Genomic DNA, 23,218 nt, shown 5'->3' with positions numbered 1-23,218 from the left:
GCATGATGTACATGTACGGTACACTGTATACAGACTTGGCAAGAATGAGGCTGACTGAAAGATATGTCCAGCTACTCACCGTGTTGCTTGCTTCCTCAAGGAAGCATCTCCGGCTGCCGAAACCCTCCCCTGCAAGCAGGACATGGGACGAGGCACCATCTTTACTTTTGCTCTGGCTGGAACACACAAGGCACAGCTGATCTCCCTAAACACACACAACAAAACACAACAAAATTTGGTTACATTCGAACAGAATATCTGAAATTTTTGTTCCCCTGCATTTATACCATACCACAATGTATGTTTTTGACCAAACCCTCCTAACAACAACCTCAGTGAATCATACAAGTCTAACAATATCCCGCTGGATGAAGCAGTAAACTCCTTCAACTTATTTTTGTTCAAATACATGTATGTTGAATGTAGCAGTTGAGTAACAGTGAAATTTGCTAGAATCTGTTGGATTGAGCAGGCAATCAAAAACTGTGCGCAGTTGGCATACATGTACAGTACATGAACATGTACGAGTGTGTATTACATTCTGTTGGATTCAACAGGCAACAGAAAATAAGGCACAGTTGGCTTTTGTTGGATTGAACAGGCAAATGATTTTAAAAGTTTGGGGTTACTGGCAACTCGCAGTTGGATTGTGTTGGATTGGGCAGAAAACTCACATTGTTATACAAGTACAAGTACACTGTACATGTATGTCACTGTCCGAGTTTATTGGATTTAGAAGCAAAATTCCAGGGAACCGAGGGTAGAGGGGTAGAGTTGTTGCAACAACCCTTCTTAAATTTATTCATGCTCCGCACTGTGGAATGCCACAAAGAATCCAAACTGGTATTTGGAAATTATTCTGCTAGTGTATTTTTATTTGGGGGCATTTTGTGTAGTTGGGTGCTGTTTCTACAGCAAACAATAACTGACCCTTTAACATCCACACTAAGGTTTCTTCCACAAGTTTTTGTAGAACATGCTATTCAGAACAGTTTCTGTCTCAAGGTCAAAAAAATAAACTAAAAATAGCAAAGTTTCTAGAGCATAAAGTCATGAACATGTACTGGTAGTTGATTCCCAGCCAGCACAATTTGACCGAATTAAAAGAAATACGAAGCAGGAAAAAAATTGCTCAGATGACAGAGGTGCAGCTACACATAGACTTGGAAGTTGTTTTATTTGGACAAATAGTGCAAACAATATGGCTAGCGACGCACTCCACTGTACAGTACGTGCACATAATATACACGTATACATGTGCATGTACACAGTTGGGCAAAAGATGCCTCCACGTGTTCAAATACAACAGCCATCTTGCCTTGTACCTGACAAAGTACATGTACATGTATGCTTGATGATGCACAAAGTACCAGGAGACAAACTCAACAAACTTGTCAACATACATGTAACAAGAAAAAGGCTTCAAGTTATTTTGTCCGTGGTCAAAATTGGTCTTGAATTCACAGGCCATCACTCAGCAAAAAGCCATGAAGCAACTGCGTGTTATCAGTTATGAAATGTTTAAATGCAATGCAGACCAGTACCTGCACATACTGTACATGTACAGTATATTACAATGTACATGTACATGTAATATATATGTACAGGTACACTGTAACTACATGTACATGTAACAAATCAATATTTTACATATTTATTTATTATTATCATACCGGAACATGTGCTTACTCTCTTCAAAAAAATAACATTTACATGTACATACATATCTGAAAAGTACAGAATAAAACTTGTAAACTTTGCCACACTGATAGATGTACCGGTATGTATTTTGTATACATGAACAAGATACCAAATTTTCTCAAGAACAAACTTGAACTACAGTATGTATGTATTTGAGGGTTCATGTACCGGTACATGTACAGGAATATCCAACTGGGCATGAATAAAGAAGGATTCATTACATTACCCTTCATTTACGGTATGATTTGTATTTAAACACAGACACCAAAAGGCAATTTGACTCAGTGTGTGCTCCTGCATGAGGCTAAAAAATCTAAAAACTATAAACTGCAAGTTCTGCACAGGAAACAAAAATCTTTTATTATAAATTTTTAAATTCTTGGTTAATTTGATATGTTGTCAAGTTCACCATACACGTGCATTATGTGTGTTCAAGTACTGTACATGTATACTCCTAGCAAATTACATCAAGGTTACACATACATGTGCATGAACATGTGTAATTCATCATGTGTAATTGACAAAGCAATAAAATAGCAAGCTTTCCTAATGGTCCGAATTTCAGAAACTACACTAACACAACAGTCTACAAATCATTTTGTTCTATAGTCAATTACGCATTACGTCTTGTCTATTCTCCAGTTCCTTGATATAAATCAAATAAACACTGGGGAAGAAAGGGGAGGGGCTTAGAGCTTGGGAGGAGGGTCTCTGGTTCAGCACTTAATGCAACAGTGCCACATGTACACATGTACAACTTGTACCAGGTCATTACTTAAATGTCCCATGAGGCACTGACACGTGAACACAATGTGAGTCTGGTTGTGAACTTCAGCCCATGGTTCTGACATTTAAGCAGGGGAAAATCAATATTTTCAGTGTAATTAATAGTACATGTTCATGTGGCCATACTTATGCATACAACTGCAGACAATACAGCCAGACAGAACAGATATTAAAAGGGTCAATGCAATAGAATTTTTTTTCACATCAACCCTTGAAAATGCATTTTCCCTTTTCAATCTCAACTTTATTTTTAATTTTTGCTTGTATTTTACTATTTTGGTGCCTCTTTATTTCATTTGTTAATGTGGCGTTAGATATGAGCAAGGCCGTGTCATTCCAGGGAAAAGACCTACATGTAAAAGCTGCAGTGATTTGTGCATCACAAAAATTGCTGGAAAATTTTGTTAATATTTGACCAAATTTTAAATCCCATTTTCTTCAGTGGATGGCTACACGTACATGTATGTACATGTCAACAAGTAACACTTTTTCAGAAAAGTTTCAGTGAGCAAATTTGGGGTTTGAACAGAAGCCCCTTCACTGTACCGGTATGAGCTAAACAGTGTCTTCACTGAATGACACCACAGCTACAGCCCCCTCGGTTGTCTTCAGAAGGACCGGTACATGTACTTGTAGGAACACTTTTGAATGATGTCACTGCACTTCACAGAGCTCCTGTGCAGGAGTTACATGCAATTTTGAAGTTTTGAATTCTGACGATGCATGTCAGGGGAAAAAAACTCTATCCACCCTGAGCTGAAGTGCACCCCTAACAGTGAAAGAAAGACAGATGGTACTAAGTTTTCCAACCGGGTTCTTGCCCATGTTCAGCGTGCACACAAAGACCATACATTCCAAATTAAAATCGTTGAGTGTACTCAGCTGCTTGCTCTACATCAAATGCACATAAACTTGCGCGCCTATGTAGTGAGTGTTGTGGGTAAGTATGTCAATTTCATTTCAGAACATGCTCTTTTTTGTTCCTGCCAGAGAAGACTCCTCCAAAAAATTCTCATTCCCAAAAATCTTCTGTCTCAATATAAGATTCTTTCAAGAACCTTACTTACATAATTGCAATGTAATATGGATGTTGGGCATGATTGGGCGATACATTGTATGGAAGATCATCCAATCGCTCACACACAATTGGTCAATTCTGAATGAACAGCCAACTTTACTTATTCAAACAATCTTTCACTATCGTAAATTACATGTACATTGTAAATGGTCCAGGAAGACCTCCGTTGACAAAATGTTAATTACTAGCCCAGGCCGATTTGGAAGCATTTCGTACCCTTTGTCATTTGCGTTTCATAAAAGTTCCTCTTCATCTTTGTTCATGGGCTTTCTTTGATTTCCCAAAGATCAGGGGGGCGGCGTCTGACTTCAGTAATCATTTAAATCTAAGCCCAAATGAGTCTCACATGTTGGAAGAAAACACTGTAGCTTGAAATACCTCTTGCAGTTTGGAGCTCGCTATCAGCCCTGACCATTGGCTCTGGTCAGCCTGATTTTCAATGTCCAAATTTGTCTAAATTTCCCTTCGGTTGGAAAGTTATGCAAGATTTTTCAATCATTAATTTTCAATTATAACTAAACGTATTAAAATAACAACCATTTCAATGGGCCCTTTAAAAACAAAAGGCAACCGGCTGATTGCGAAATTATCAACAAATTGGGCGTACGATCAAGCAAAACATGCATATTAACCAATCATGTAAACTATGGACTCAAGTCAAAATATACCAGTAGAACATGCCCATGGACCTACATTATGTCGCAAGTTTAAGTTCACATTAATTAACATCAAATATGTATGTAAATGAAACCACAAAAATACCCTCATTCAAAAAATATGCTTGTGGTGCAAGCTTTAACATCAAAAGTTTACAGTCACACTGATACACAGGTGTGACAGTTCAAAAACGTTTTTCCAACAAGTATAATGTCCATGACCATATACTGTAGTTGCCAAGTCCCAACTCTCGCTACGTTCACTGTGAAAAATTAACCAGTACATTGTTAATATACCCTAAGGTGGTGCACTTTGATGTTTGGCCTCTATTGTCTCACTATTTTTAACTCAAACTTCACACAAAAAGAGACTTTCATTAAGCTCTCAATATTAAGATCACATACAGTGTCCATGTACCTGCTTTTTTTGGATATGTACAAAATGGCCTCTCTTTAAAATGCCCTTTCTTTAAAATGCTCTTTATTTTAGAATAAGAAAATAGCTTTCTTCCATATCTGTAGTTGGGTAGTTTGAGTAACGTGGACCCTACGAATCACCTTTTTTAACAGACATGGTTAAGTGATACCAGTATCTAATCAAATGAATTTGAAGTTTTTCAACGAAGAGTACACATGGCAACACTGCAAGAGCAATGTCAAGGAATACATCAAAGTGCGCTACAGCAGGGGACTCCACTGTAGTAAAACTAACAGCAAAGAGGATCAGGGTCCAATTTCATGGCACTGCTAAGCACAACACTTTCTGCCAACAAAGTCTCAGCATATTTCTCCGAGACCGTAAGCAGTAAGCACAGCAAAAGGCATGCACATCTTTACGGAAACCTTTGCTTCATTTCATTAACTTTGTGACGTACATGTAACAATAGAAATCTCCATACATGCCCATACAATTTTTGTGCTATGCACAGCAACCATAAAATGTTTACTGAGAAAAAGGCCTGCACTTGGCATGCTTAGGCCTGTGCTATGATTTACAAAAAAATTTGCTTAACAGTAACCAGCACCATGAAAATGGGCCCTGTTCATAGTGATACCTCACTCAGGCTGCATGACACTGGGCCTTAGCACTTTCCTACATGTATAGCCTTGAACTTGAAGTTGAACATGTACCGTAACTTGAAAGGCAGGCAAGTTCTACGTGTCAGAGAAATTTCCATTTTAAGACTTACTGTTCTCAGGAAAGAAACCTCGTCTTCTACATCTGCTGCAGCAACAGAAGCCATTTTGCCATCACACGGCACTGGTTATATCAATCACTGTGAATCTTGGAGTCACCGCTGACAGTTATGAATTCCTTAGCCCCACATGCACAGTATCTTACGCCTTAACTACCCATCGCTGATCAACTGTACTGGCTGCATGCACAAACGGAAAACAAGGCTGACCGGACTACGCTTTCTGTTAAAAGTTACATGGACAAAATGACGCAGACGGCCGACCTAGACATTTGCACCGGTAATGGAGGCTGCACTTAAGTACTGTATATGATCCTTCTCGAAGAAAATGTCAAATATTTGGAGAATGTGGTATGCGTGAAGCTTGCACTACCACAGAGATGTACGTACGGCCTGCGAAAACGGCTTGCTGCTAAACTACTGCACTGCGCAGCGCGCGAGTATATCGATGTTGACATTTTAATTTGCCGAAATTGTACGGTGAACGTCTAGCGCCACCATTAGTCGACTTTTCTCGTTTGTTCACAAATCACTCGATTGTGTTCGTTAATCGGCCGCTCGAACACCGGGAACGTCAACCGGTTATTGCGGGTTGTTTCATTCATCATGGCGGTATCCATGTACGTTCTTTCAGAGTAAACTTTGGAAATCTGGGCTGAATTCTTTTCTGTTTAAAAAGGAACATTCATTTCTTTGCTATGGAAAATGATTATTGTTAATTTTGTAAAATTTGTTATTGTCTCCGGCTTTGTGAGCCATCTCGCTATTTTTTGCGGCTGTTCAAAAATCAAAATCTCCCGAGTGCTGCCATGTGTTCCTTTGAAAACCCCGACGAGGAAGTGGTGTGGGATCCTGTTTTGGGAACAGTGTTCTTGAGTCGTGTTCCCGCCGTTCGAGCACGAGAACAAGAAACCCGTGTCAAGACTCCGTTATCAAAGGAGATCAATGTTGAGACCACAAGAGGGCGTGCGCAGAAGGCCCTCGATGTCAGAGTCTGATGAGCAAATTATTCGTTCAAAGAGGATTTTTCTCAATGCCTGGAGCCACATCTCAGTAGAAAATCTTCCATGAAATCTCCAGGCAGAAAACGGCAGAAAAACCTTTCATCCAAGGGAGACCACTCGCACGACCTGTGGACTCCGTAGAACAAACTTAAGACTGGCATGGCACCTCCAGGAAAAAATTGAACTAAGTTGCAAGTTGTCTCGCATTCGATACAAAAATTCTTCCTGCGGGATATGGAGGAAAAAAACGGCACCCAATATTGGCTATCGTCAGAAACGAATTAAATGAACTTCAAGTATATAGAAATTTTTTGGGGGAAAGTGTTATGATTTTCGTTAGCAGAGAATAACCCTTCCGGTTATTTCATTGTAAAAAGGGGACAGATTCTTTCAGACTGGAGAAAATGCACTAGCTTTATTTTTAATTAACAGGCGTGATGGCTGCTATCGCACAGCGGGAAGAAGTCACACAAATTTGGCGCCCCCCCCCCCCCTTATCAAGAGGTGGACCGAATGATTAACAGAATTTTTTAGGTGGACCTGAATTGGGTATTTTTGACGGGATCAAAGGTGAAAGGTCAAAAGTGCTAGGAGGACGCAGCTAGCGCAGTTTATTCAAGAAAAAACAATTAATATTTGTGCTTCTGAACCTGGAGGACCATGGTCCTCCAGATCCTAGGTCAAAACTTATCTTCAGATTTTTCTAAAGTGACTGTTTGAAATGGTTCATCCGTAAAAGTCAAACCCACTTTATACTTGACCACGATTATGAGTTGAAAATGGTTATGCGTCGCGTCTGCATGGATTTAGGACTTTACAATAGTTTCCCAAACGTACAAAGAACGTCATTTCACAAGATTTCCAAATTGTTAACCTTGTTGATGAGCGATGTGGTGCACAGTAGTCCGAATCTCACTGTTACTGTTCTTGTTTTTCAGTTCAATGCTTTGCGTCACGAACTACATTACACTACACTCACGAACTAGTACCTTGATATAGAGGTCGAGGGAGGCCAAATATTCCTCCCTTGAGTGCAGGCTTTTCAGTTTCACGGTTGGAAATGTGGCGGGGGGCAGTAATTGCGATTCTTGCCTATAATTTCAAAAGTTCATACTCCTGAATATTTGGTCAAGTTTCGACAGAACCTGTCACCCATGTCCATTTTATTTTTTTCAGGAAACTCCGAAGGGATACGCTAAAAAAGTCTTTTTAAAACAACTGAAACGTATCACCTGCATAAAATAATTGGACACACAAGCTTGAGAACTGAGAATCAAGCTGTGTTTGGGACAGCGCTTTTCGTTACTTTAGAGGTAGAGCAAAAATGCTTTACCCTAACAAATAAACCGAATAGAATGGGGGCCACCTTTTACCCAATCACTTTTGTGTAATTTTCAATACTCTTTAACCCAAGAAGGATAGACTAACAAAGAGCATAAATATGTACAACAAGGTTTCTGTAAGAAAAAATTAAGGCAACCCTTCCAATATTGAATAGCGCCCTCAGTGCCGAATTAATACCTCACGCACTGTTTTTTGACAGATTGCAGAACATAGGATGCTAGCAGATCAATGAGGTATGCCAGTGTGTAGGAGGGGAGCTTGGGGAAGGTTGCCAAGGGTATAGGAGACCCATAGGCTGGGAACATGTTCCAGGTATATACCCATTAGACTGGGGTGTGGGGATGGGATGCCATTTGTACATGTTGGTGATGTTGGAACCGATGTCTTGCGGTACTGTGTAGCAGTACTTGTTTGCCCTGAAGAAATTCCCCTCCCCGAAAAAGTGCTCTGGAAGCCATTGCTCAGTACACAGATTTTAATTGTGAACCCAGAATTTCAACGCATATATAGAAACCAGTACTAAGAAAAAGATTCTCTCTTAGCTGGCTAATTGCTGTGTAGTTAGACAACGATTACTCGCCAAGGAAAAGAAAAATAAGGCCAGTGTGTGCAAACATAAAGGTTTTCTTCTTGGACTGACACCACAGCTTTGTCATAAATATAGGAATCTCATTAGCATTAAAGCCCAAAAGGCACCGTCGTTCACTTTGAATGAGTGAAACAGAAAATGAGGCTAATAGTGACAAAAGGTCTTTAAATAGTTTTAAAAGTGTTACATTGAAACTGCATTGCTGTAACCCTTTAAAGTATATCGACAAGGTTCATCTACTCGGAGCACACGGAATGACCAGACAGAATGGACAAAGTTGCGGCAGGATGCAGCTGTTTGTCTCCATTGGGGTGGTTGTTCTCGCATACATTTTTTCAACTTTAATATCTTTTAATAGAGCTTATTTTATCCACTTCAATGTCTTCGGAGTTCTGTCAGTTGTTGATGGACATCATAAAAGGCGGTTTGCTAACAATTACCAACCCTTGAAATGAGTTTTTTTCCTTGTGAAGGAGCTTATAATAACGACAGACGGGACGGCGACAGATGCAGCGACAGGTGACAAGAGTATCTTCAATTAAGATATACAAGTAATTTCTTTTTCAATTTGTCACGCGTCAATTTTGCGAGGAGCTGAAATGCAGCAATGTAGTGAGCACAGCTGGGGGTCTGTCTACACAGTACCGCGCGGTCCTGCAAAGTGCATAGTTTACACGTTGCCATGAAACAGGTACCGGTGACTCCATTGACAGATATTTAGGCGCACACCATGCTTATACGGGGGTGTTTGAAATTTTTTTTTACATTTGCACTATTACATTTAACGATGTCTTTATCCTAGATCTTTAAAACTCCTATTTTAAATATTCCGTAGCCATTTTTAAAATTACTCTGAAATTCGACGCTAAAAGATACTGTTTTTTCCCAATAAACAATTCAACGTTTTATTTCCCCTTTAGCTTATTGATTTCCTTCCCAGTTTCCAGACTATACCATTTACAACTTTGTCGAGAAAGTGTACGCAGTACGTTGATACAATTATGGTGCTTCATAGCTAGCGCTTCAAAGCCGTTCAAGGGCAATGTGTCCATGAAACTTGGAAGCATCCGCGTGCATCGCATGTAAAGATAACATTTTCAGCCTGTTTTTCACATTTGTAGCTGCGTTTCCTTCGAGGAAGGGGCTTACATGGATGACGATTTGACTACAGTCACCAGCATTTACAAATATGTAAGTAACTAGCTCGGACAGTGTCACTGTTGCTGACGTAAGTACGGCGCCACAGTCGACGGTGGTGGTTTATTGCTGCGTCGCCTGCTTGCAGTGGCAACAAACTACTTAAGTTGTCGGGATCTCCTTTCCCGAGTTGTGTCATGACCTTTTGTTTTAGAATTTAATGTCATAAAATGGAGAGAACTCAAGTATTTTTCTCGAACTAATTTTAACCCCTTTCCTCCTCCCATGGCATGGAGTTGAGCCGGGCCACCTTCCTATTCCACAGTTCTGCCAAGTTCCCACAAAACTTACTTGAGGTTGACCACACAAGCCGGTTTCTTTTGAGAATTTGACCTAGGCCTACCATCTCGGCTGTTTATTTATATTTTTTAACCAATATGTTGTTTCCTTCTTGATATTGGTTCTTTCCTTTTGTATGCTAGTGTTCATATAAAGTATAATCTACAATAAAACTAAAGTACTTTCCCCGGAATGTCTTTACAATGTCATCCGTGTGTGTCTTTCAACTACATGCAAGTAGGCCTGTCTTTGTGTTCATCCCACATTTCTTGAAATTGGGTGGGTTGAATTTAAGCAGTTTTTGAAAGGAATCCTATTTTTTTCATGAAGTGATTTCAATTTGTTTGAAAAATTGCAGAAGAATTAGCAAAACGGAAGGTCGATCAAATAATAACACCTGAAGGTATACATTGTCGTACATGTATCTCATCCTATAGCAAGGATTTCTAAAGACATTTTAGTAAGAGCAAGAAAGGAGAAAAATCACACACACAAGATACACCAGACAAGGAACTTCTATTAATTATAAGATTCAAGTGTTTTGTTGCTACCTTACTGCAATGAAACAAATTCCCCCATGATTTTGTAAGTTCTTGTTCTGCTTAAATAATCATTTTCTTTTGCCCTGTTGCCAATAGGTCTGGGAGCTGTATGTGAGGCGTATGCATCACAGTTGATTTTGTAGGAGCTCTTTTAAACAGCCAGGTTTTTGCCCGCACTCTGATGTGATAGCATTTATAATCCCTGCCACTAGTTTATCACTTGCCAAAGACAAGAAATCCTTCACCTCAGAGCTGATAAAGAGCATGGGTTGTGGGAGTTCGCAGAGTGCATCCACCTCAAGTCTCGGCTCGGCAAGTGACAAACCGAAAAAGGGCAGCTCATCCACATCACTACGGAAACAGGTTCTGATAACACAGAGTGAGCCCAAGCCCCGTGACGTTGACAGCCAGTCCCTGGGTGGGGACAATGCCGGGCAGAGGGCGGACAGTCGGAGCACTTGCAGGGACAGTGGGATAGACAGTGCCAAGACCAGTGACGGCAGAAGGGGCTTAAGACAGGCTTCATTGCAGTCAGCAGGCCAGGGGGATCAGAGTAGGGGTGATGGAGCAGATTCCAGACAGAGAGCTGGTAGGTTTGAAAGATACCCACAGCCGATTTTAATAAACATGGTGTCACTTTGTACCGCACGTAAACAAATTAGTAGCGCAATTCATGAAAAGTTGCTCAGCTGCGTGTGCACATTGTAGTTTATTAAACATCTTGGACAAGGACAATCACAGTTTTTACAATGGTTGTTCCTATTCAGTAATATTACAATAGTCTTAGTCATTAAACAGTTGTTAAATTGGCTGTACCCACAATTATGAAAAAGTTTTCACCTTTTGTTTGTCAGAAGCAGGCAGAAAATCCTAAAGCTCTCTCCTAGTCACACAAGCTTTTCATTACTTCCCAAAACTAAGGTTTTACCTTTATCATGTAAACCTTGTTAAGTTATAAGTTGAGTCATGATGAACTCAACATGATTGGTTAGTGAATTGTGATTAGTTCATCACCACTTACGTCATCTAAATGAACTTTGTTTTGGAATTCGCAGGCTTATGCACTGGGTAACTTTCTTGAAAATGATTTGTTGAGCAACTCAAAACTACACCCAGAAGGGGAAATGTGTATTTTGAGGTTAAACTTGACATCAACCGAGGATGTTCTTTTTACAAGCTTTGGCCATCTGTACGAATAGTAGGCAATAAGAGGACTCTGTTTTTGTTGCCTCCTTGAAACTATATGCTTGTAAAAAGTAGTTACAGAATTTTTTGTTTAGAAAAGTACAACCTGTGGACAACTACTGAATGCAACTCCCGCACACAGAAAGCAAAAACTAGTTTATCCTTGACCTGTATTTTGGCATTTAGTGGACAGCATTTTGTGGGACAAAAGAACTCAATACCAGACAAAACAAGGCGAAATTTTCAAGGATTTGTGTCCATGGTCTGTTTCGCTGTACAAGTTTTGCTTAGTGCCTTGGGATTGCTTGCATTCTATTACGAGATAAAAATGCATGCGGTGGTACGTTCTTGTCAGCAATCGGTGGCAGCAGACAAAGTTGTTGACTTTGTTGACAGGGCTTTCATCAGCATTTGGAAATTGGGCATACAAATTTGACTTGAACTGAATGGGGGGGCTCCTGTTTTATTGCACAATGCATAACAATATTGGGTGCCTGAAATAGTGTACTTTGTGTTTAAATGATGCCAGGACTAAATTCTTCGCTTTAGATTGTCTGGGCTGGTGTTGATACATAATTTTTATATGACATAAACTGATAGCCTTGCTTGTGATAAATTGATGCAGTTTGGGAGTACTGTATTTGGGAAAAAGACATACATGTAGGATTTCATTCCCCTGTTTTGAGGGTCTGTAGCCCCTTTCTTTCCCCGAAATCTTTTCTTTTCCCTCGGAAGAGCTACTGTGGGTAAATGCGGGTCATATGTATCTAGAGCTATATAGTGTCAGGTTCAACAAAGGACTTTTCTCAAACATTCTCTGGATAAGTCATCAACATTTATACAATTAAATTTTTTAACCTCGACATTATGTAGTCCCTAACTGTTCAAAAACATTTTCTTAGCCATAAAAACTATGAAAAGCTGTCATCTTTCCCTTGGTAAGGTTATATCTGTCCCATGGTAAAACCATTTATTTTCCTTTGTCAACCCAGCCAAAGATTGTGTTGACATTTTTGTCAGCAGCAGGGGGAAGAACAGAAAATTTACACACTGCCACCAAAGTCCACTGTTTGTTTAACCACAAGCAAACAGAATCATCCCTGGACCAAACCCATGTCATGGGTATTTTGAACAAATAGCATTCCAGTTGTGTTTCATTCATCGGTAGTCAAGCCTCATTATTACAAAACACTGAGCGCAAACAGCGACAATGTAAATGAGAATGTGTCAGGGCCCCGGATTCCTTTGTAGATTCATTCATGATATTTACACTGATAGGGCTTGCCAATGTGTTTTGTTGTAGAGAGGATTCATCTGTTTACAATGAACACACATAAAGAGGTATCCATTGGAGATGCCAATTTTTGGTCCCGTTTTCAGAGAACCGTCAGAGGGAAATTGACAGGATATTGAAGCAGGTGATTCTGCCTCTTGAGGCGAGCTGCACAAATAAGCAGCTATTTTACCAGCTACACGTACAGTACATACTTCCATAATTATTACATTTTTGCATGCCATTCTAGCCTTGAAAAATCAGTTCATACTAGTATATCTATAAAAGGACCTATGATTAGTCTGCCTGCCTGTCTGGGAGCTGCATTCATGAAAAAGAGATGAAATCTAAAGAAGATATACATGTAGTTTTTAATTTTGTTTTTACTCTGTTTTGACAGAGTCTGGTTTTATAAACCAAAGCAAAAGTTGTTTTCAAGCAGGAGGGAGAACACGTACAGATGTGAGCTGTCGGGTTTATTGTTTTGAGATGATTTGAGTTAAAATATTTCATTGTTGTCAAGCTAATTTGAAATATCACAGGGCCTCAAAATATACATGTACATGTAGGTTCATGCACCTGTTCAAAATATAAGACTTGGAATTAAAAAAATTAGGTTGTGATAAAGTGAAGAACATAGTCAGTTGTTGCCTAATTTAGACATCCCATGTAGTAAAGTTTAGATAAGATATGAACTATGGTAAAGATTTAATGATTTGTTATTTGTTTTTATCAGACTTACATCACCAATTTAGTATAGTTTCTCATGCCACCCAGTTAAAGTGAGTTAATGTGTTAAGAATGTGTCAACAAGAAGATTTTTTTCCATAAAAAGCTACCTTTTTGACATTTTTAGTGTTATACAAGTGGACCTTTTCCCTGTATTTTGCTGTCAGAGTCTCAAGAGGTGCACAATCAAGGACAAGAAAATTGAGCGTTGTTCAAATTTGATTCATTCAGTATGCTTGGACATAGCAGGTAGCCCAGGTTGGACATTGTCTTCATTTGCACTATGACTGACATCCCGGGTATAAAAGTCCTCCTACAATGCAAAATTTTTGCAACGGTTTTTCTCACATTTGTACCTTCAAAGACAGCTCAAATTTCGTTCACAAGTGCCTTGTATCCCGAATTCCATAAATGCTTTGTTGAAATTACTAAATAACATACATACATGTATTTTGCAGGAAACTTGTTGAAACTCCATGCTTTCTGTTTTGATTCATAATGATCTACGTTTGCCTAGTATGTGTACTTGCACATGCGCAAAATGCATGGTAACCAACCACCCCTTACAACATGTCTGGAAGAGCTGTATGTGGGCGTTAAGAAAATACAGATGAGGCTGTGTCCAAAACGGGCTTCCAAAGCTATGGCTAGGTCTGCCGTCTCCACACATTTCCAATGCAGCGAAGACCTAGACCTACATGTAGCTCCAGACAACATAAACTGACAGAATGTGGGACGAACTTGGAGGCCATTTTGCACATGTGCAAATGCGTACTACTAGATGAATGTAGGTCATTCACAAATCACGACGGAAAGCGTGGAGTTTCGCAAAATTTACTGCAAAACACGTCCGCAGGCGTATTTAGTAATTTCAACACGGCATTTATGGAATTCGGGATACAAGGTACTTGTGAATGACATTTGAGCTGTCTTCGCCAGGTAAAAATGTGAGAAAACAATGTTGCAAAAAATTTTGCATTGTACGTGTAGGAGGATCTTTATACTCTGGACGTTAATCACAATGCAATGTAGATGACGTCCAACCAGGGCTAATGGCAGGGTACTTTCACTGAAAATACTGTGGGCTCGGAATGTTCAAGTTGTTTAGCAAAGATGTGGCTCCCAACCAACAGTGCTGTTATGAACCATCTGCTTTTGTGTGTGTTGTTTTGCCTCCGTCATGTACGTCATTAGCTTAATTCATGATCACGTTATTTTTGACCTGCAGTACCGACGCCAGTTGCCTTTGAAGTTGTGATGGGAGAAAACAGGGGACAGAGCATAGTTAAACAGCACCCTCCAAAACGGTTACAGGTACATGTATGGCTATTTGAAAAATTGCACGTGTGGTCTGCAATGCATCTGTTATTCTGAGATTCTGTGTATTTACTGACATTGATTTTGGGACTTTGAACTCATAAATAATGCACCCGTAGCCCGAATATTATCAATTTTGAGTGGATTGAAGTCGTGCAATCTGGTTGTCAATCCATTGCCGTTCATTGACTTTGCCTTGATCGTTGCTTGTCCTTCAAGAATGATTTTATTCCACACTGCAGTAAAACAGGAAAAAATGCTCCCCAATTTGAAAATGAAAATTTTACAGTTGGTCCTTCATTAATTATTGAGAATCATATCAATGGAATAATAGTGCATATATTGTAAATTAAATAGAAAGATGCTTTCAGACCAGCTAAACTGCCTTATAAAATTGAATAAATTCATAAAATTAAGGATGGAATCATCCTCGAAATAACTTTTTGTTCAAATTGGTACTGCTTGGCAAAGTCAGCTGAAATTACAAGTCATTTTCGTTGATATCAATTATTTTTTAAAGCTTGGATTTAAAAATGTTTGACTAGATAGTATACTTTTTACTTTAGAAAATCTTGATTAGTGCTTTGACCTGTCTTTTATATAGTGTTAATAACTGTTCAGATCAATTTTAGATAAGTAATTTTGTGATGCTACATGCGCTTCATGGCAGGAAATTAGATTTGTGACCTTAAGCATATTTTAAAATGGAGACGTACTGACTCTGCTTGCTCACTCAGAGATGTGTACTGGTCTGATTACCATTTAAAGCAACTTCTAGCTCAGTTGTTGACTTAGCTGTGCGTTGTACCATAGAGCTACTATGGTTGTACTTAATTATAGCTTCCATGAAAATACATACTGTAGGTTAAAATTGCATTGAGCTGAAGATCGTCACAAAATGTAGACCAGGTTTTCTCACACTCATAACTGCCCTTGATGTTGTATTCTACCAGTCTCTTCATTGTTATTTTTTAAGTTGAAACTGTTGGAAGGGAGCGAGCCCAAGGTGACAGCAGAGATGTTGGCAGAACGACAGCGAGTGGCCGAAGAAAGAAGATTGGAGGTGGGTTACATGTTTAACAACAATCCTCTGGTGAGGAATAATTATGCAAACATTCAATACAAAAAAAAACAACAAACAAAACCCCCAAATTGCATTTTTGATGCTGATTTCTATTTTCCAGATACTTAACCACTTCATGCCTGGGCATTTTTCAATGTTGATGATGCTGGGCCGGCATGACTATCATTTTTTCCGTTTTCAAAATCCTTCAAAAATTCATCATTTCATTTAACGGTCGTTTATAGCGGCACCAAGTAATCTTTAGGCACTACTCTAAGTTGACAGGTGACCTTCAATGACGCCCGAGTATTTCAGCCAGGCCAGTAGCCTTGTAAACAGAGCCCAGATTGTGCGGTGTTATCTAACTTTCTTTTGTTCACAAACCTGGCTCAGTGCACTGCTGATCGCTTTTCAATAGGGGCCAGATTAGCGTGCAGCAGTGTTGTGTGGCTCATTGCTGCGGTGGAACGCTTTTGTCCCCGATGGTAATCCGCTCGCTCTCAATGCCCAAAACCCTGGTATACGGTTTCAAAACAAGGCTGGATTATCACCACTTTTGAGAGTGAAAAATGTCCGTAATGCCCAGCAGCCTGGTCGTTTGTTCGGAGTACGGTCTTTTGTTACAGGGCCCTGTTTCCTTTGTCCGAGGTTGGAGACCCCGGCCACGCATATAAACCATGCATCTCCGATTCCGGAGTCCCCGGCAAAACGTGGTTAAAGCTTGCAAGCCTAACTCTCTTGCAAATAATAGTAATGGCAAAATAAGAAATTTGTATTGATAAGTAATAGTGGTGTTACTATTGCGCGTGAAATAGTTTAATCTGACAGTAAGAAGACTTTTTGTGGAAGAATTTTGTGGAAAAATTTCACATTCTGACAAAAAGTTAGCTGTATAAATTACCTCCCAAATAAGGGTAGCAGGGCTCAAAATAAGCTACTTGCAAGTTAAACTTGAATAAAGTCTGGTACACTGTGTTATCTGATTGCACAGAAACGTAACAATTTGAATTCTCCAGACTGAAGACACTGTTGCTATACCTTGTGATTCGGGGCAAGCTTTTGCATAGTCACCACCAACTCTGGGATGGACTGGTTTGTTTGTGCCGTTCTTATCCATTGAGAACAGAGTATTGTTGCAAGGCGTCTCTTATGTAACTAAAAAAAAGCTTGCCTCGAATCACGAGGTCAGTATAGCAACAGAGGTTCTAGTATGGAGAATTCAAGTTGTTACATTCACTTGAATTTAAAGAACTCAGTGTACCAGATTTTATTCAAATTTAACTCGCAAATGGTTTATTGGCCTAATCATCATGAGAGCAAGCACTTGCTCCCTAGACAGCTGAATTTGTCAGTTTATAGGAGAAAATAGCTCCCATACAATATTAAAGACATCTGTTCAAGAAAAAAGCAAAGACCGCGGTCCTTGCTGTTGCATTTGTGATTAGCAAGGCGACGCCAACAGTCGGGCACCGGGCTTTTATAATGTGCATATGAGCACATATGTAAAAGGGAACTAACTGCAGCAATCTAGCATTTTCGAAACGAGTGGATTAGGCTGAGATTTTGGTTTCACTGGTTCCAGCTATTTTGGAGCAGCGTTCAAAACCACATGTTCAAGCTATGACTGGAACCAACAAAACTGAAGTCTAAGCCGAATTCACTCATTTTGCTTGAATTTACGCAGGAGTCTAGGAGGTTGTGGTCGTTGCCAGTTTCCATACAATCGTGTGTAAATTCCATCCATATTGATTCAGACATGGCCACTGTGTAGACTATTCAGCGAGATAGCGACACTGGCAGCGGGTATGCGTGCGTACATTCATGTGTGTGCATGCGTCACATGCGAGACTGCAGCGTGCGCTTGGTGACAACAAAATTGTCCCGTGTTATGGTTCCATGACATGGCTAATCCAAAGTGAAGTCAAAAAGTTCAGGTATTTTTCATGACAAACGTAGAAACAAACAGTAAAAATGTTCAGGTACAAGTATTTTCTCTACAATAATGGAATCAAACGGGCGTAAGTACTTGTGCCGTCTTTATGATTTACCGGCGCATTTCTGAGACAAACGAGCACACTTTAACTACCTGTGCCTGTTAATTCCAAGCCCCGGGTAGATAATTTTGCATAAAGAAATGCCACAAACAGAATAAACACTTCTTCAACCAAACTAGTTCACATCATTCTGTCCTGCCAGACGGCATCAATTTGATGCACAAATCAGTAACCAAGGTTTGCAGTGGTAATTACCTTCAAACTTTTCCTCATCATAGGAGCTTCAGAAGAGAGCCAAGAGTGCCAAGAAGACATCGAGGAGACGGAAAGACATCCTGGCAGCTAGAGAGTTTGGAGACAGTCAGACAGCTGAAGCCCATCAGAAGAAGGTAAGATTAGCTCCTGTCCAGCTCCCCCACCGCTGCTGAACAATCCCTTCCACTCAAATGAGGAAGGGTGCAAAAGCCTTCAGTTGTTGGCCTTCCTTGGTCCTCGTAATGCTGTCTTTACTTAGACATTTGTAGAGGAACTTCCTCTTGCTTTGCATACAGTTTCCAACCTCAGCCCCCAGTCAGGGATCCAATTATCCTGGGGGCTTCATTGTTTAAAGAAATGAAAAGTCCATAGTTGTGTCCGAGTACACACTTGCTGGCCCTCCCTTTCCTCCCATGTCCCTCTCTCCTTTCCCCATCCCCCCCCAAAAGGTGAACAGGTGAAAATGAACCCTTAACTTTAACCCTCCTGGATCCCCCAAATACTCCGCGCAGGTGCACAGAGCTGTTTCAAAGCTGTGGGAAAAGAAGAACAAAGGGGGCAGGGCAATTAATTTCAGGAGTCAGTTGTGTGGGAATTCTTTGCTCAAAGATTTTGCAGAGTGGCATGTGCTTTGTGGGAAACAGAACAAAAGAACGAAACAGTGAAATGAAAGAGACCCTCCAAGGTAAATCAAGTGGAGCTGAGTTGAGCCAAAACCATCAGCAAAACCAGATTTCTCTGAAGACCTCATAGTACCTAGAACCCCCAAAATTCATTTTACCGAGATGTTTTCAAAGGCACAAAGTGAAGTATTTACATGGTTACTATGTGTACGTAATTCCGTTTCCATGTGCGTATTTTTTAAAAGGCTGATATAAAATGAACCCCCCTCCCCAAAAAAGCACAAGATATCCCACACACAAACACACACAAAATCAATTGCAATTTGCAGCTTGAGGAGAAAAACCACTCAGCTGAGAAGAACCGAGCCAGGCACCAGGCGGAGATCCAGGCCAAGCAGAGGATGCGAGAGCTGAGGGCGGCTCAGGCCAGGGAGAAGGCCAGACGGCTCAACGAGGCCGTGGAAGATGAAGCTCACTTTGATGTGGAGAAAGACGAGACATTCAATGCCGATGATGGTTAGTTTGGCTTCTTTTTCCCTTTTTTAATCTGTCTCTTAGTCTCTTTGGACGGGGGCCAAATGAATCGGTCTATTCAGATAAGACTTCTTGTCTGGATTGTTACTTTGGTTGGAAGGCTTCACTGCCTTGGCACTTGCGTCAAGGGTTCTGAACTTTAATATGGTGTTTTATTTGTGATAAAGCTGACCTTCAGACTCACTTAGTTGAATCCCGTCACATTTCTCAGTTAACCCTGGCAGTTATGAATCCTCAGGTTTATTTCAGATTTTTTGAGCAGTAAAGGAGTTCAGGCTTAACTATTAATAAGGATTTTTGTGTGTCGCATATTCATTTTACCTTTTAGAGTCAGACTCGTGGCTCGATGGTGCCAACAACGCCAACCCCCTGGATGTCAAGGGGTCGGCCTCCACGAACAACTCAGAGCGGATCTATGATGGTCGCAGCAGTCCGACAAAAAGATTCCAGCCACTGTCGAGTGCCGAGGTCCGACGTAGGCAGCACAGCCTGGGCAGTGACAGTGAAGACGATTCAGGGAGTGCGGCCAACCAGTGGGCGAGTCACGCATCCAACAACACCGGTACTCAGGACTTCTTCGATACATAGGCAAATTCACCTCAGTCAAAATCTGTAAAATAGAATGTATAAAGTGTATATACAAATGAAATTTTCTGTTATGCGAGTGTCAGCCCGGGCTGGATGACATGTAAATGTGCAGGGATTCCCCATGTCATATCACTGAGGACGTTGATTCCAGTAACATCTGTAAGTAATGCTGCGTGATGTCTGTACGCGTACTTGTCCCCAAGCTTGAGCAGTTGGGTGTTATACACATGTACAAGCTCGAACTAATTCATAAAGGTTGAGTCTGTGGAGAGCCCTCAAGTATCACTGGGCCACGGCAGGATGTTTGTAGCAACTGTCACTCCGCAACAAAGTCTGATGTGATGTGAAAAGTTGTGCAGATTTTGACAGAAGAGCTACCAAGGGTCAGTATTTACCAGGGACTCTCCTTGTGGTATCTTGTTAAAAAAAAAATCAGTATTTTTGACCAAAAATATTACCACTCCCAGGACAAGTGCAACATGGAATGATGTCGAAAAGTGCTTATTAGATTGCCATCTTTTTTGTGCCATCTGGTCATTTGTAGAGATTTCAATTGCACAAAAGAATGTACCATTTTGTTTTCACTGAATATGGAACTTTATCATTTGTACATCATCTGTGTCTCTTCCTTCCCCCCTTGGAGGGAGGTTAAGATTCATCTGTGTCATCACCTGTCGTCCATTTCGCTTCTGTCTGTCATAAACTGTTAGCCAGTCATGAAATGAAATAATCGTGCGAGAAAATTAATTTTTATGCATGTGCCATTAAATTTTCTGGAAAAAAATTTGTTGATGTAGTGTACAGATAATATTTTCAAATGTTAGAGTGAATTTACATTGTAAAAGGTTAAAGTATAGTACCTGTACTTTATATGGCAAACAAAATCTTTCAGCTGTTATTGATAACATCTAAAGGTCGTTTCAAAATGATCAACTCTTTTTCAAACGAAGCTTTTTCAATGATCATTTTTTTAATCCGGTCATAAAACCAAAGAGTCCTTTGTAGACAATCTGTTTGTAGAACTCTGTTCAGATCAATCACCCATCGCTGGTTAGGGCCAATTGTTTTCATATAACTTTTGTGAAGGGAGCACAGGTGTTGCTAAGCACCACGGGTACTGCCTTAATTCATGTACATTCTGTTCACAAGTGTACATGTATGGAAGTGTTCTCCTCACTAATATACATCTTTGTTCAAATAAATTTGTCCAATAAGGTCTTAAAGAAAGTACATGTACATCTTGTGTTGAGAAAGGCACCAGGTACTAGCCATTGAATTTATCACAGGCATAACTGAACCGTCTAATTCACGAGGGTTTTTTTTTTAAACTGGGTTTCATCTCTTTATGTGGCTTTAGCTTCCACCTCTCTGATTTTATTTCTTTGAGAGTTAGAGTTGAGCTCAGGTTTGGTAGGTTTTTTGGCTTAACAAAATCAAACCACATAACACAAATCCAAAGATGGGAGTGTCTTAAGTTTGGTTTTGGACATGATATTGAATGATTCCAGGGTGGGAGTGAAGCTGGGGGTAAATTGTTTGTGTTGGGAGAATAAAAATGGGTAATTTGTCTGTCCCTGGGGGGAGTAATGTACATTATGTAATTAAAATATCAAACAATAAAAGTTTCAAAACTTTTACATGTAATTTTTGTTGCCGAATTTGGACTGTTTACTTTTTTGTGCAGGGTTTGCATCCAGCCAAATTATAAACTTATTTAGCTTGAAAGAGCATTGATTGAGAGTTTGTTTTGTGTGTGCGTTACAAACAACTTCCGGGTTGTTTTTCAGGTAACTGCTTGGATTTCATTATTGTAAACTTTCAAAGCTTCACTGCCAAAAGCATACAAAATTTATGACATAAAGTAGCCACATTAATTACCACCAAAAATATTCCAGGAAATAAATATGTAAAGAAGCAAGGAACATGCATGACATATAAAGCATTCAGAGTGTTTTACCTGTGGAGACATCTGAAAATTTTTATTTTGTGTCTTTTGAATTATAGTTATACCAAGTTGTGTAATTTTCCCAAACACCATTGTTAAAAGGCTAATAAGACCTTGATAGTAACAGGTATTTTTATAAGTTATTTTATTTATTATGTTACATGTTTTTAATGACCTGGTAAAGTTGAAACCAAATTGCCAACATGGGGGGGGGGCTGAAATATTTCCCACCCTTCTCACAATATCTGGTCAATGGTGTTTCATTTTATGTACATGGCCATACACCAGAACTGGTTCAGAAACTAAATCTGACTGCAATTTCTGAAGAAAAGAGATTACCTGTGTGTACTAAACACTAGAAATCCTTTTCTCCCCTGTTTAAGATGAACATTAAAACTCACTGGCTGATTTGCTGTGCGAAATGACATCCTACCTGTATTCACTCAATTGTTGTTTTGTCTACTGACTCGTGTTTTTAAAGGGATTTAGGAGGGGTCTTGCCAATGCAATGTCTAAGAAAAGAAATGTCTTTCTACACCCCAACACAGACGTTCACTTTGATGATTCAAAGCAAATACTAGTTGCTCTAGCAATCCACCCAAGTCTCGTGCATGCAATATTTTATCATATTTCGTTTACCCTCCTGGTTTTCTGGTTCGGTTTTCTTGTACTTATTCCTGCCCAGTGGTTACTTTTCTTGACTGAGCGGTATGAATGTGTTGGGCAATGTCAAATTGCATCCTGAAATCTTCAAAATAACCTCTTGGTACCTTGGCATAAGGGGGGGATGTAAATGAGACCATGCCCCCCTCCGACACACACAATCAACAATCAACCGGGGTTGCTTTTTGGGGGAAGTATGAAAAAATGTACAGAGAAAGTGAGTGACTCCACTTCCCTTTCTTTCCCAGCGTGTGAAGACCCCCAAATTTAGTTTCACCCATAAGAGAATGCAAGTATCGGACGTCAGGTTGGTGTAGTGTTTCCTTGCGTTCGACCTCTACCTCCACCAGCACTCTGCAGTCGGGGTTTGAATCCCAGCGCTCAGATATGGATTGGGATTTCAGCCCGTACCCGAGTCCGTCGGTTTTACCCAGAATATTCCTCTGAGGTGTTTATTCCCACTCCTACAAACGCAACTTCTCATTGCTCCTCTCAGTCTACACAACTGGTTTCCTCAGGCTTGCAAAATGCATGGGACAAGGTTGCGGAATCCTTGGTTGCTCCGGCAACTATAGAAGATTACATCCCGCTGCAGTCATTTAATACCAGAAGTTACTGATAATAATAAAAATATAGAAATTCGCAAATCTGAGCTCTCCCGAGATTCTTGACCCACC

General features: G+C 40.1%; 2 protein-coding genes across 16 annotated transcripts in view; one reads left to right on the top strand and one right to left on the bottom strand.

Annotated features, from left to right (window-relative positions):
* Positions 1 to 5,828, bottom strand: part of LOC110986867 (ryanodine receptor 2-like) — a 188,975-nt gene extending 183,147 nt beyond the window's left edge. For all 15 annotated transcript variants that reach the window (XM_087131551.1, XM_087131550.1, XM_087131563.1 and 12 more), the window contains exons 1-2: positions 5,412 to 5,828; positions 80 to 205 (exon numbers count right to left, since the gene is read on the bottom strand). In XM_087131551.1, the coding sequence (XP_086987677.1) occupies positions 80 to 205; positions 5,412 to 5,465 (180 nt within the window). In that variant the 5' untranslated portion in view covers positions 5,466 to 5,828. The remainder of the gene's footprint in view (positions 1 to 79; positions 206 to 5,411) is intronic.
* A 3,495-nt stretch (positions 5,829 to 9,323) lies between these two features.
* Positions 9,324 to 22,303, top strand: LOC110986862 (uncharacterized). The gene is made up of 7 exons (XM_022249125.2): positions 9,324 to 9,545; positions 10,469 to 10,961; positions 14,788 to 14,873; positions 15,853 to 15,939; positions 18,212 to 18,322; positions 19,141 to 19,327; positions 19,674 to 22,303. The coding sequence occupies exons 2-7, from the start codon at positions 10,637 to 10,639 to the stop codon at positions 19,931 to 19,933; spliced, it is 1,056 nt and encodes a 351-aa protein (XP_022104817.1). The 5' UTR covers positions 9,324 to 9,545; positions 10,469 to 10,636; the 3' UTR covers positions 19,934 to 22,303.
* Positions 22,304 to 23,218: the final 915 nt, after the last annotated feature.

The sequence above is a fragment of the Acanthaster planci genome, unplaced genomic scaffold (assembly GCF_054643075.1).
Source record: "Acanthaster planci isolate LZ-2023a unplaced genomic scaffold, COTS_SCS Contig2, whole genome shotgun sequence".
Classification (NCBI taxonomy): Eukaryota; Metazoa; Echinodermata; class Asteroidea; order Valvatida; family Acanthasteridae; genus Acanthaster; species Acanthaster planci.
The sequence above is the reverse complement of the archived record's forward strand: the minus strand, read 5'-3'. Positions and strand labels throughout refer to the sequence as shown.

Excerpts from the sequence above, each read along its gene's own strand:
- LOC110986862 (XM_022249125.2), top strand. The coding sequence starts at position 10,637 with ATGGGTTGTGGGAGTTCGCAGAGTGCATCCACCTCAAGTCTCGGCTCG. Across the intron at positions 14,874-15,852 it reads ACCCTCCAAAACGGTTACAG|TTGAAACTGTTGGAAGGGAG; the intron begins GTACATGTATGG and ends TTATTTTTTAAG. Across the intron at positions 19,328-19,673 it reads GACATTCAATGCCGATGATG|AGTCAGACTCGTGGCTCGAT; the intron begins GTTAGTTTGGCT and ends TTTACCTTTTAG.